The sequence below is a fragment of the Dromaius novaehollandiae genome, chromosome 12 (assembly GCF_036370855.1).
Source record: "Dromaius novaehollandiae isolate bDroNov1 chromosome 12, bDroNov1.hap1, whole genome shotgun sequence".
NCBI lineage: Eukaryota > Metazoa > Chordata > Aves > Casuariiformes > Dromaiidae > Dromaius > Dromaius novaehollandiae.
This window is the reverse complement of record NC_088109.1, coordinates 6,835,468-6,849,937: the sequence shown is the minus strand read 5'-3', so window position 1 is coordinate 6,849,937 and position 14,470 is coordinate 6,835,468. Positions and strand designations below refer to the sequence as shown.

General features: G+C 39.6%; 1 protein-coding gene across 6 annotated transcripts in view; it reads right to left on the bottom strand.

Moving 5' to 3' along the window:
* Positions 1-3,002: 3,002 nt before the first annotated feature.
* Positions 3,003-14,470, bottom strand: part of ATG7 (autophagy related 7) — a 131,442-nt gene continuing 119,974 nt past the window's right edge. For all 6 annotated transcript variants that reach the window (XM_064518830.1, XM_064518827.1, XM_026102527.2 and 3 more), the window contains one exon: positions 3,003-12,808. Coding sequence is in view for 2 of the 6 variants with exons in the window: in XM_026102527.2 (XP_025958312.1) it covers positions 12,776-12,808 (33 nt within the window). In the remaining 4 variants the exon portion in view is untranslated. The remainder of the gene's footprint in view (positions 12,809-14,470) is intronic.

Here is a 14,470-nt window from a genome sequence, read left to right as displayed (position 1 = left end):
GCAAAATTAAAGTTAAAATCAGATTATTCTAAATTATTACATTTGGAATTAATTCTGTTCTTGAGTCATTTAGCTTCACATTTTGAAGTTTTTCTACACATCCACAAAACAGATGTGTTCATTTTAATAGTAAAGAAAAGAGAAAACAGATTCTTAGGAATTGAGACCTTAAAAAACAAACAAAAAAACCCCTAATGTTGGGAGACCAGCAACAACATCTTGAGAGTTGAGAAAAGTATGATCTACCCAATTAGTAACACTGATGAAAAGCAGAGATTGTCTCCTTAGAAAACCTCGGAGCTTTGCAAGCCTGATGTTTGAAAATGCAGGGAATTAGCTATAACATAACCTCAAACCAAAACACCTTAAGATTTTTCAACGTATGACTGTGTTTGGGGAGCACACGGAACACTCCTTAAGCTGCAGATCACAGCTTTAAGCTCCAAGATTTGTAGGCTCTTTGTGTTTGTTTTGCTTTGTTTTGCGAGAGGTCTAGTCAAGCAAGTATATTGGTCTAATTCCTCCATAGGCACAAGTTAAGTTAAGGCACAAGTCTTTCCTGCGAGTGTTGGAGAAGGCAGGTGGCAAGAGAGCACTCTACCTCTGCAACAGATAGAGAGAAGCAGAAAGCTGGCTGCTAACCTATACTCTGCGGGTCTTTGAAACTTTACAGTTAGAGCAACCCAAGAGGGAGTCACAAAATAGAAGAAAATTAACGCTAAGTCTCAAAGGATTTCTTCTGTGTGAACAGGCCCTCACCAGAAAAAGAGTGTGTGCTATGACCAGTCAATAGCCAAAGAAATGAAGAACCGGAGCTCTTTGGAGGACTGTGAGCTACTCAAAGCCAACGACGATACCTCTGCTGGGAAAGCTCCCAGCCTGGCGCCTCCTTGATCCATTGCTTCTGTAGCCTCAAAGAAAGAAGAGAATCTCCTGACAGCTGTCTCCGCTGGCTTTCTCCAGGGGCTTTTTCTTGTGACACTTCTGTTTTTCTTCTGCTCCTTCACATCTCCCAACTAGAATGGAAGCAGGGGAGGAAAAGGAAATATTAGCATGGTAGGACAAACGAATGACTGGAGCTGTATTACAGCAGAGATTTGGGGCAGTGAGGAATGATTTCAAGGGATTTCATTTTATCAGCTCTTCTCTTAAATTGAAGCTTTTTTGCTGTTAAGTAAGTGACTGTATATGTGAGGCTAGATTTATTTTGTACTTTATTTGTGGAAAGTTTAACTGTGGAAAACAGCCAATGACCGCCCTGTAAAAAATTAGGAAAATGCAAATGTATCACTAACACCACTGTAAAGTCCAACAAATTACAGGTGATGGCAACCCATTTCTACCTTGTACTTGCTTGATGAGCAGTACTCTGAATTTCACTAAGGAAATGGATGAAACAAGGTTTTTTTTTCCTCCTCTGGGGTAAGTACTTTTATAATATACACTCAGACCTAATAAAGAAGAGTTTGTTAAAAAAGCAAATGAATAAAATCTCTAAATACAACTGATAGATCCATATGAGGTGATAGACTATAGACTCACAAAACCATTCATGTCAGAAGGGACTTCAGGCAGTCTCTAGTCCAACATCCAACCTCCTGCCCAAAGTAGGGTCAACACCAAAATCAAACAAGGTTGTTCAGGCCCTTTTCCAATTGGGTCCTGAAAACCTCCAAGGACAGAGATTCCCCCAGGCCCTGTTCCAGTGCTTAATTATCCTCACAGTGAATTTCTTTTCTTTACATCGAGTCAGGACTCCAGTTCTCCAGTATCTCATTCTCCCACCATGTGCTTCAGGAAAGAGCCTGCCTCCATCTCAGTAATGTCCCTGTAAACACTGGAAGGCTGCTGTCAGGCCTCACCTTAAATCTTCTCTTCTCCAAGCCAAACAAGTCCAGTTCCTTCAGTCTCTCCTCGCAGTTTATGTGAGCCAGTCCCGACCATCTTGCTTGCTCTCTGCTGGACTCACTCCAATTTACCAACACTTTTCTTATGCTGGGGGCCCAAGACTGGACACATTACTCCAGACATGGTCTAGTAAGTGCCAAGTAAAGGCACTTCTCTCTGTAACGTCCCCCGCTCCTGCTGATAGAGCCCGGTGTGCTGTGAGCCTTCCTCCCTGCCAGGGCACGCGGCGTTTCGCTTGCTGTGCCCCAGGGCCCCCAGGCCCTTCCCAGCAGCGCTGCTGCCCTGGCAGTCAGTCCCCAGCCACCCTGATGGAGGGGATGGTCCATCCCAGGTGCAGAGCTTTGCATTTCCATTTGTTGAATTTTAAGGGGTTCCTGTCAGGCCATTACCCCAGCCTGTCTAGATCCCTCTTTCCAATAGGCCACACATGTAATACACTGTTCAGGAACGTAGGAAGTTGTTTAGTTGAAAGGTGGAAAAAACGATGCTCTGACTTAAGCAGAAGAGAGACTTGGTTTGGAGACACATTGATAATAAACAAGAGGGCAAATGTTAAAAAAACCAAGCCCAGCTCTTACCCCTGCTCTCCATTTATAAGAGCTATTCTGGCATCTCAGTTCTTCTGTTCTGCTACCGAAGTCAACGTGCGCCTTCCCTTTGCAGATGAATCCAAATTGCTATTCAAGGGAACAGAAACTTTAATCAGGAGTGCAGGCCTTGGGGAACAAAACTGGTTTTATTTTCAACCACACGCAGACTGGATCACTAAGCTAGATTACCCTCCTTTCCAACTGAGCTAACAACCCAGGCTTAACGCGGATTTGAATCTCTTCGAGACTAGCATGCACTTACTGTGACACAAACAGCTAAACTTGTAGCAGTCAGCTTGGTAACAACAAATACAAGACTCTCAAACCAACACATATTTTAAAAAAGCGCACCTACCTAATTCCTTCCTTTTCTCTTATGCAAGAATGACAGTAACTTGGTTGTGATCCCTCAATATTTTAGTTGATTTGCTACACAAAGTTTAATGTTCACACTGGTAATCATATCTTCCAGTAAATAAAGAGCAAAACTGACACTGCAACCAATTAAAAGTTAACAGTAGATTTATTTATTTCATCCTCTTTTACACACATACAATTTTTAAAATACATGCTTAATATAAGATTGTCTTTAAATTTTAAATCAGAGTCCTGTTAGAATCCTGAAATGCAGTTTAAGACTTCATCAAAGAAGTCTAGCTTGGAGCATCTGAAGTCGGGCATCCAAAAATGGAGGCAAGTGAATTTCACTCACCACTTCTGAACATCTTGACCAAACTGATTACATTAAAAGACATTAATAGGCAGTGTTAGAGGTGAGACATATCTGTGTCATCTGTAATCCTTCTGCTATTACTCCTGTTTGCCTAGCTGACCCACTCATGATTGCTCTTGCTGTACTAGGCACTTACACAGCGAGAGAGAGAGATTCAACCAAATAAAGCTCAGACTTTCTTTGGATGTCTGGGATGGGAGACAGAGATGTGACTTTCTTTGGTGACACTGGAGGTCAGTAGCACAGCTCAAGTCTCCTGCCTCACTCTATCTTCCCAAATCTACGATTATTATGGAGATGACAAAGTTGCTTTAAATACAAGATGTTTTTAAAAATCACAGTATTTAATCATTAATCACAAAAAATAATCTCAAAACTGTCAAAGCCAGAACGTAACCAGAACGTAAGCCAGTGTCACTCACAATTATAACAACAAAGTAATTTAAAAACTATAATCTGATCATATTCCGAAACAACGTACAGTGCTGCATGTCCTGACCTCCTCCTGCCCCGGCATCTGCATCACGTTCTTTCGGAGTATCTCGGATCAACAGGTACGTCCTCATTCTCTGCCCCTAGCTGATTTTCAAGCATTGCAACTCGTGACATTATCTATCAGGATCTCTTAACGACATTTCCAAACACGAACATCAGGAAGCTAAATTAGGTAACAGATGCCATCATTGCTGGCAGTGCCGCTAGAATATCCCCAGCAACAGAGAAACTCTGTACACACATCACTTGTATGGGAGAAACAGGGAGCAAGTCAAGTATGAGCAAGCAGTTACAAAGAAGCCTATTTTAAGCTTGTAATGTTTGACTGCTAAAGACAACTGAATTCCTATTCAATAAAACACAGTTAGCAAGAAACTGAACTGGCTTACCCCTGGGATTTTTGCGAGCGCGAGTCACACGAGCGTCTCAGACTGTTAGCAAGAAGGAGCCAGCTACGTTCCCCATGTCGGCTGCTGCCCTGCAGGGTTCATGGGGCACAACGTGCATAGCTCACTCGTTCCTAACTACTGCCCTAGAGAGAATCACAAATACCGCCTAACTCAGCATGTAAGAAACAGAACAGTACAAGAAACATAGTACAGTACCTTTTGTTTAATTAAAATGGAAAAAAAAATTTTTTCCCATCTGTGTGACCAAAATATTGTAATGTTACTACGTTTGTCCCATCTATGATCTCAAAGGATACCAGACACAGCACCACCAACAATATACAACTACTGCTTTACTAGCCATTGGTGGCACTTGAGTTTATTAAGAATTTTTCATTAACAGCACGCGGGACCCCCACATAATGGTCTTTTAGAAAATAAAGGATCCAAAGGAAATGCAACAGCAACTTCAGATGGGCAGGATGACACTAATAAAACTGAAATTATCAGGCCACCCACATTATTAAAAACAGAATAAAAACCTAAAAAGAGATACAGAACCTTTTTTAGGACTTTGCCTTAGTGCCTCATCTGAAAAGTTCCTTTAACTACTTGATTCTTAATAGTGCCAAAGTTTGACACGGACTAACATAACTGGAAGAAAGACCATAATTTATGGCAGTCACAAACACCACCTCCCTGAATACACGGCCTTTCTTTGAGTTTTCCCTTAAAGTGCAACACGAGGGCCCTGTCTGCTCGGTGAGAGCTGCTGCGGAGTACGGCCGCAGGACCCAGCTGAAGTCTCGACCGCACGAAGCTCTGCAGAGTCGCGCAGCTGTTACTGTGCAAACAAAAGGACAGTGATTCTTTGTGTACGAGAGCAATAAATAAATGCAACGCTTTTATAGTCTGTCCCACAGCACTGTGAATAAAGACCTAGACAGACATCCGACTTCTCACATTCGTCGAATGACGAGAATTCCTGACATTACTCCTAGCAGTTTAGCAGCCAAGTCCTGCGGCGACGTCACTGGGAGCTCTGCCCACGGCAGCACTGCAGATGCGGCAGCTGAAGGCTCTCCTGCACCGTGCCTGTCTGCTGCAGCCAGCGCTCCGGCACGCCGCAGGCACCCTGCAAAGGAGCAAACCTTGCCCCGGATCCACCTACTTCAGCCATGTATTCAGAGCTGATACAGTTGGAAGAACAGCGCTTAGAGGAAAGGAATCACTGAAATCTGCCAGGAGTCTTCTGCCATGCAAATGCACGCTATTCGGAGTAATGAGGGAGATCTGTTTAAAGCTCAAGTATCTGCCCGGTAGTGGGAAAACATATTTCTTTTGTTTGCATTACTTCCAAAATAACAACGGAAACTTATGCTCAGGCCTTTTCCTTTTTTCCCTTCCCCCTCCCTCAGCATATCAGCAGTGAATTAAGAATGCCTCACTACAATAGCTGCTCTGGTAATAGCTAGTTACAATTATTTCATTCTTAAATAGCTTGAATAGAAATGTGGATCTCCGGTTTTAAGTAAACTTCAACAACGGTGATTTCAACGATTCAAAAGGATAAAACACATTCAGTGTGGCTACCCACAATAGCAAGGCTGCCTTAGATAATTCAAACACCTCATCCCATCCCCCCTCAAAAAAAAAAAAAAAAAAAAAAAAAAGAGAGAGAGAGAGAAAGAAAAAACTGATGCAAGTATTAAAAGAAAAACCAACAATCCCTATTTAGGAAACAGGCAATTCAAGCAAGTTGCCAGTGATGTCATTTCATTTATACATTCACTGAGTCACAGGTTCCTGAGGAAGTGGTAACACCTACAGTATTACTGTACAAATGTCAGACTTCAAAACATTAGATGAAAATAAAGACTTTTAAAGACAACCCCTTCGCCAAGCAAACTCATGCCTACTTTATTGATTTTTCTCTTCTCTTACGCTAATTTGAAAGACGTCTGTCACTAAAAATTAAACTGCTTAGCAAAAAAGGCCACCGTCCTCCACGCTCTGATGTTCATCCCCATTGCTCCCTACTGGTGAGGCACTGAGGATCGTGGGAAGGGAGGAGAAACTCCCCCCCAAAAAAGAAAGAAAAGGACACCAATTTCTTAGCAGTCAAAAACCAACAGTTCAGACGCACTCGGAGCGAACCAGCCTGGAACCGCCGCTGTCCCAGCCTTCCTTCCAGGCCTCCCGACACCAAGTGGAAACAATTTTAGCAGCATTTCTCCACACATCCTGTTAGGCCTATACTGGTTCTGATTTAGAAAGCAAATTCGTTCCAGAAATGAGAAGCCAGCTTGCATTTCAAATGCATCCACCAGCCCCCTGCAACGCTGCCTCGCCTTGACAGCGATGCATCCACTGAAGCTTCTTAGAAGAGGGCACACACGGAGCAACCACCACCACCGACCTCTGTAAGCGTGAAACTGGACCTCTCTCTCCCCTTTTTCATTCGTGTAGTGCATTAACAGCATTTCACTAGCAAATCAAACAATGAATCATTCTGCAGAGAGCTTACAAAATCAAATGTCCTGGTGCTAAAATGTTAAAGTAGTTACATATGTTCCGTTTCCTGAAGTTCTGGAGGCTCAAAGACTAGTGAAGCACCATTCCACAGCCAAGCGGTGCAAGAACAGCGAGGAGAAAAATTACAAAGAATAATCTAAAAAAATCATGCTTTTGATTAGCAGCAGTGTAACATTGTATGTATGCTACTGCTTTTTCCTGTTAGCTTACTAAAATAATTTATTAAATGCTAAATATTTCAAATTATTTGTTAAAATGAAATGTGTGTGGGTGTGCATGTGACTTGCACTTCCAGAGGCAAAGTCCATTGTGTTTTATATCCATGTCCTATATAAACATCTAGTCAAAAAACAACAGTAGGAAAGAGCCATTTAGACAGCTATAGTCCATGCAAAGACGGCGTGTACTCCAGGCCAGGCAGGAAACATAACACCTTTGTTTTTAGAGCTCCCTTATTATCCCCAAGCCCAGGGAAGTGCCTGCAAGATGCTGCGACTGCCAGGGAGCACTGGTCTGCTTGAATAGAAAAACACATGATCTATGTGAAGTTTAGGAAAACAGTTATGGGGCACCTGAAAATACTGTCAGAGAATGTCAAAAAAATGCCACCTGAACTGAAACAAGCTCCGGTTAAGCCACAACAGGGAGAGACTGTACTCTCAATTATTGAGGGCAACCATTAGAACTTGAAATTATAGTTGGTTAGGATACTCATCTGCATCCCTGTCCTGGGGTGAGATCATTTCAACCGAGAAATGAGAAGAAAAATGTGATGCCCTAAGGTACAACATACCTTAAGGCACTCAGCAGTGTCGCTACTCAAGCATACTGCTATTAATTTTACTGGAAGTAGCTTCAGTTATCCTTCTGCAGTGCCAATTTCCTTGGCCAGGTTAAAATAATCCTCAGGTGACTCACTCAAAAGGTTTCACTACAGCTTGGGCTAAATACTCATCATTGGTTGGTGGAAGAAAATGCATTGCTGAATTTCACCTACTGTACTTAAAAGAAAAGTGGCTACAAATTAGCCCAAGCCACAGCTTGTTTTGGCCAACACTACCTGACTTCAGACAATACTGGGTCAGAGCAACAGATGAGTTCCTTTGACCTGGAAAACTTAGTATGGAAAGCAAAATTAAGTACTCTTTGCCAAGTACGTATTTCCTACTTCTATACATTTTACAGTTGAGGAATTAAGAAAAAGAAGTTAAAAAAGGAGGGACTGTTAACTTCACTGTGTCAATTCAGCGGTAGTGCTGTCACAAAACAGGGAGTCCTACAGTCCCTATATTAATCAACATGAGCTCACTGTGAAGAGTCACTGTTGTCAGTGCTAGCAGACCAAAGGGTACCAATAAAAGTAATATGAGACTGAAAACAGTCTTTGCCAGTAAATCGCTTTTTTCTTTCAAGACCTGCTGCACAGAAAAGACAATGAACTTCTTTCTTAAATGATTACACTGAATAGCTGAAATGATAACAGAGAGGGAAAGGTATATTAATTTCAAACCTTAAAGCATTACCTGTGTGGTGCCACAATATTTTTAAATGTCATTAGCCTTGTGGAGAAAGTCCAGGCAGCAGCAAGGGAAAGAAACGTGCTATTAGAAAGGGATGGGTAGGAAGGTTCTTCTTAAATTAGGAATTTACATGTTGCTTGACTGGGACAATCCCAAGTCCATCTGGTCTGTATTTTTGTCTTTTACACCAGCCAAACCAGGTGCTCTAAAAGAGAAAAGGCACACAAAACCCTTTTGCAGGAAAAGCTTCATTTTGGCAGGATTTGTATGAAAACATCTGCACTGAAAATGGAGAAAAAAAAGAGAGAAAAAGAAAAAAAGAAAAGAAAAACAGTTGAGGAAGCCATGTCAAAAGATTTGGACAGAAACGATAACAGGCTTGGGACATCTTCCAGACTATGTTTCTTAGGAAGTCTGCTAAAGTTTACCACGTTACAAATGTTTATTTAATGGCTCTCTTTGGAGTATAACTGCATATTTTTTTTCTAAGGAAAGTATTGCATTACCACTTAAAAATAATTAAAAAATATAGGGTATTAAAGTTTGGAAAAGCAGCAAGGCAAAAATCACACCATATAGCTGTTTATGCCCTCTTCAGCTTTTGTATGCTTTTAATGGAAAGCTACAGTACAGCTAACATTAAACCAAGGGACTGCATGAAAGTGGCTATTTGCACTGTATTAGAGAACTGGCTGAACTTGAATGTCTCTTCAGCTGGCAGAATGACAAGAAAGGTTAATTATGTGTTACTTGCAACATATTGCAACATACTTATTTTTGAAAGTGCGAGCTATCCCTCCTATTCCCATAGACTAGAGAGTCAGGACTTTCCTTGAGCTCTTAAGGTGTGGCTACGGTTATATACTGAAGAGTAACTATATAAAAATACCTTGTTGGATCACTCTCATGGCTCTTAATGTCAAAATAAACATGCACAGATTCTTCTTGCTCAGCAGCTCAAAAACTTTATCAGAAGCTTAGAAATCTTTTCACACATGACTGCCATTAATAGGAAACCAGCAAACCAAATTCTGCTCCACATCACACCGCATTTGGGCAGTCTCATCAGTTTTACAGTCTGACTTAAAAAAGAGGAAAAAAGCTCAGAGAAAATTTGGGAGCGGGGTGAACTCTTCAGACAGACGGCCCACACTGTTGTAGAGCACTGCAATGATGAATTAGCTATCAGCAATTTCAATTAGACTAACAAATGTACAGTTAGAAGGATTTGTTCAGTAAGAGGGAGAAAAAAAGTGCCAAGAGAAGATTCTATAGCGCATATTAAAAAGCTCCGGAATATGTGAAACCCATATCAGTAAGAGTTTTCTAGGGGAGGACAAAAAAGAAATTTAAAGCAATTTTTTAATATATGGAGAAATTATTCCATTTTGCTAATTTTTCTTGTTGCATATATTCATGGTAACTAGCCAAATCCTATACAAAGAAACATAGTTAGAAAGAACACTATACAGGAAGGGGGACAAGAGTATCAAAGATGACAAAAATGAAATTTCATTTCTGCTGGCTTTAATGGAGAAATGATAATTTACACTCGATATAAAGGACCTGCCCTGAGTGAAATATATTCCAGATGGACAGATGATAACACAAGTGAAGAGTACTTAACAGCAGATTGTGAAAGCAAGGATGAGAGCGAGTGAGGGCTTTAAAGAAGAAGAAAAAAAACCCTGAAACAGAGAATCTCAAGTTCCTCATTTTCATGAATGTGGTCTCCACAATAAATTTTGCCTTTGACCAGCAAGCACATTGTAGGGAGAGCACGGAACACTGACAGCCAGGAGATGTGTGAAAGCCAAGGAGAGGCTACCATTCCACGAACTTTCAAAACACTCAAGAACAAAAATTACGTCCATAGCTCTCCATCAAGAACTGTGGTTTTCCAATGGTATCAAATGCCTCCCCAGATGCAATATACAGGTGGCAGAGTTGCCTGCTGTGACATACAGTGCCGCCCATCCCACCCACACTGCCATATAATGCCATTGTATTTGTCAGATAGTTCAGGAAGAAGAGTTGCTTCCTCTGAGGCTGCTCATTCCCTTTCCCGATGGACTGGGTAAATCCCTGAAGAGTCAAGGTAGCTGCTAGGTTTTACTACAAAAAGATGAGTTCTGGCTTTTCACTGATGCCTAGGAGGTCACAGCAGCACAAATAAAACCTAACTTCTACCTCCAACATGAAGGAAGCTCAAAGTTCAGCTTCTTCCATTAAACCGCAATAACGGCAGATGAAAGGACAGTGCTGAATTCCTGCCTTTAAGTGCATACAAGCCAGTAAACAGAAGTGTGTTTAGCTGTTAATGGTATTTGAGTGTGCTTCTATTCATTTAAAAATATTCTCATGATTTCTCACTCAGTAAATACTTAGAAATTGTTGTAAAAGCAAAATAAGAACAATTCTGGTTTGCAAGGAGAAAGAAAATAATATTCAAGTTAGACAACGGAAGTTATTCCAAGTCAAACTGAAGTGTTTCTGAACATCAGAGACATGTGGGAAGCATATGTACAGGAAACAGCTCAGCCTGAAAGAGTTGTATGTTACTGAAATTACAGAGGTAAGGAAACATCATATTAACCCTGAGTTTTGAACCTTTAGGTCTTGTATACTTCTGCAGCTAAATAGATACTTTCAACGTAAAGATACAACGCAACTTTAACAGGATAATCAAGGTTTCACATATTTAAAACAATTTTTGATGTTTATCAAATTTCAGGAAAGATGTTTAGTTTTGAGGTTTCAGATAACCAAAGCTGCAAAATCTGCAGACTTTTGCATTCCACTCTCAGCAGCTCCAGAAGATATAAATGCAGATCTCTCTCACTGAACTACCGTGGTACTGGTTCATGATTCCGGCTGGACTACAGCATTGCTGGCAAAATGCAAATCATTTGAGATCATAAGTAGTTACATACGTTAATAAAGTCTTTTAAAATGGATGCTGCATGTTATCAGCCCTATTGTTCATTACCAGCCCATTTAAAGATGTTTCCTATATGATTACTAGTCCTTTAAAAATATATTTAATTCATATATATTTCTATATTACAATGAAATTAGTTATATGAGACATTCCCTTAAGATTACTTAATAAATGTAAATGTGATTAATATGATAACTAAAAGAAATACAAATAATAACTATTTTTAGATACTTCATGCAAACCTCAGCATGTTTCAATAAATCTTCTTTTATGATCAGAATATGGGAGTTGAACATATCCTTGCTTTTAGGTGAATTTGACCTGACAGAACTTCCTCTGATGCGGCATAAGAGAAAAGCTGTGAAATTATCTGAACCAGATATTCAGTGCTTACGTTAAGGAAGAAACTAAACAATTGGACTGACCAACTAATTATATATATGGGAAATAAAGACTGGCAGTTCAAATGTTTTGCATTTTTTTCAGAATAAATTAGTCCTCAACCCCCACAATATAAAGCCATAAAAAGGATTTCAAATATGATTAAATATTTCTAAAATCTATTTAAAGATAAAACCCAACAGATTCGCTTTCAATTTGATAGTAATGTAGTTGATATTTTACAAATTCATTTTTTCCAGTTATCTTTTAAACTCAGGGATTCTCAAACTATCGCTTGTGCACAGTCATAATCTGTGAAACCATTTCTGATGCTGCAAAAACTGAAATACTTAAAATCCTACCAAAGGAAAAGAGAATTAGTTCTTTTTTGTTTGTTTGTTTTTAAACACCCATAAAATACTGCATGACAGCATGTAAGAATGGCAAAGTTAGAGAAACAGTTTTTTACTCCAGTGGTGCACCTCTCTATAAGCCCTGATGGAATCAATGATCCACCCCCAAAGTGATTTTGACTGTGCAACAGATCTTTCTCTAAGCTTCAGGGGAGCCTAACCATGATACCAACACATTTTGGTCTTTCCTGTGTAAATACAAACCAAACCATATTTTATCGATAGCACGAAATTAGGAGTTCTTTACAGAGAACAACATCTCCATTGACACAGGCAAGAATATTCATACTGTAACAAAGAAAAGGGAACCAACTGTACTATAAACATGTACTTTGAAAGAGCAAGCAATGTGGTGTAGGCTGTAGGTACAGATTCTTACCTACACTCAGTCTCCTTTAAATAAGGATACAGTTAAACTCCCAATAGCAAAATATTCTTAGCCTTAATAATGAATTCTAACTAAAGAGGCCCAAATCTTGTAGAGATAAAAAAAAGACAGTTAGACATGCTGCTTAAGCATGTCTATCAACAAACAAAATAAAATCTGGGACAAATAAAACACTGAAGTCTACTTAAGCAGCATATTTTATATGTAAGCCATATTTAGAAACTAAAAGAAAAAAAAAAGCAAGAGGAGATTTAAGCATAACCACATTGCTTTAGTTATTTACATAATAAAAAAGAAAATGTGGAGAATTACACCCACAGCAGACTGCTTTTATGGTGAAGATATTCACGTCAGAATATGCACTATATTTGTTTGTATTTCTAACAGTCAGGATAGGTAAGCAATCATTAACTTGTCAAATAACAGATAAAGGCAGCACTGCAGTCCAAAGTAGGTCATCTTCCCCCTTGTTCAGCTGGCTTTCAGACTGTTTCATCATCGCTCATGTCCCAGATCTGCAACAAAAAAAGGAAGTGTAATTTCACTTTGGAGTTTAAATATGTTTTCAATATACCTTTATGAAATCAGTGTTACTATTTAAAAGGAAGAATATCATTTATAGACTGTTGACTATGACCAATGGAGCTTAACATTCAAACCAATTCAGTGTTTTTTCCCCATCAGTTAATGATCTGCTCACCAATCACTACTTGGAATCTTTCCGGCTTATTTTAATGTATGTATTTCAGCATTTGTTCCTGAACTGTCAATTTGACTATTTGCTATTCATTATTATTTACAGTTTGCAGTAGAGCAAGTAGCTATTTTGTTTTTGTTTGCTAACTCACTGATGGAAAATAACTTACAATAAATAGCACACTTCGACTGGAAGTGCAGAAAATTTCTAAGACATCCATGAAGAATTAATGGTTCTCCAACACTTGATTTTGCAACCAGTCAAATATTAAAATCTCAACCAGCAGCATAAAGATGAAAAGTTATGTACAAACCTATTCTTTCTTGTTTAATACATTCAAAAACCATGTAGATTATTTCTGCAGTAGGATATAATCGTACTTTTACTTTGCTTAGTATCCATGCTCATTAGGTGTTTCTAGATTGTGGGGGGGAGGGAGTGATTTTCACAGAGCACCAAGGAATCCTAAGATGCTGATCATACAAGGATGAATGTTATAAATTCATACTCATTACCAGGGAAAAGAACGCATGATGGCAAAAAAAAAAAATTACATGGACTAGCAAGCACAACTGGAAAAAACAAAATATGAGCATATTCTGCAAACACCCTACAAGCTTCTTCTTCCAAAGTAATGCAGGTGCTCTTACAAGTTTTTTTTTTTTTTAATGACTTTTTGGAGGCTTAGCTCATTGCTACATTAATGGTAAATACTCTCCCTTCTACTTGGCAGGACTGTATTAGTTTGGGATCAGGACTAACATGGCTACATAACTTTGAGCTGGCTTTGGCTCAGACCCATTTGGTTCTGACCACTCGTACAGCAAGCTTGTGTCTGCCAGCAAAAAGCCAACAGTACGTAAACACGTCCTGAATGTCACTTGAACCATTTTTAAAACATTCAGAGTTCAACACAACAAAAATTGTATATTACATAGAAAATTTTACAATGGAGAATATAGAGATAATCAGGGCACGTCAAGTCTTGGTAATACTTATAAATTTTTAGATGAGCTAAACTAATTCTGTCTATAAAGTTAGCTCCCTTCCACAACTGTGCATTCTCCTCCGCAATACAAAAATACAAAGATGCATGAACTCATTTTGCTACATGAGAATTGAAAACGACATCCAAATAATTCCTTCCCAAATCTTTAAATTTGCATTATAGCTCACATTTCTGGGATGGAAAGGAGTACAGGTAACTTTTCCCTTCTCTTTTTCCAATTTATAAACAAGACAAATTTGCATTACATTTAACAATTAAAAACGAACAACAAAATATACCGAGGTGGTCTGCCACTTCACGTTACCATACTACCGATTTTACAGTCGTATCTAAAACTTCCCTCCGACCTGGCACATTTCGAACCTGTCTAACCTGGGTGCACCCGGGAGCCGGGGGGCAGCCCGGCCTGCCCGCTGCGGACGGCCTCGCACAAAGGAGCACCATCCGCCGTGTTGTCCTCGTGGAAATTCA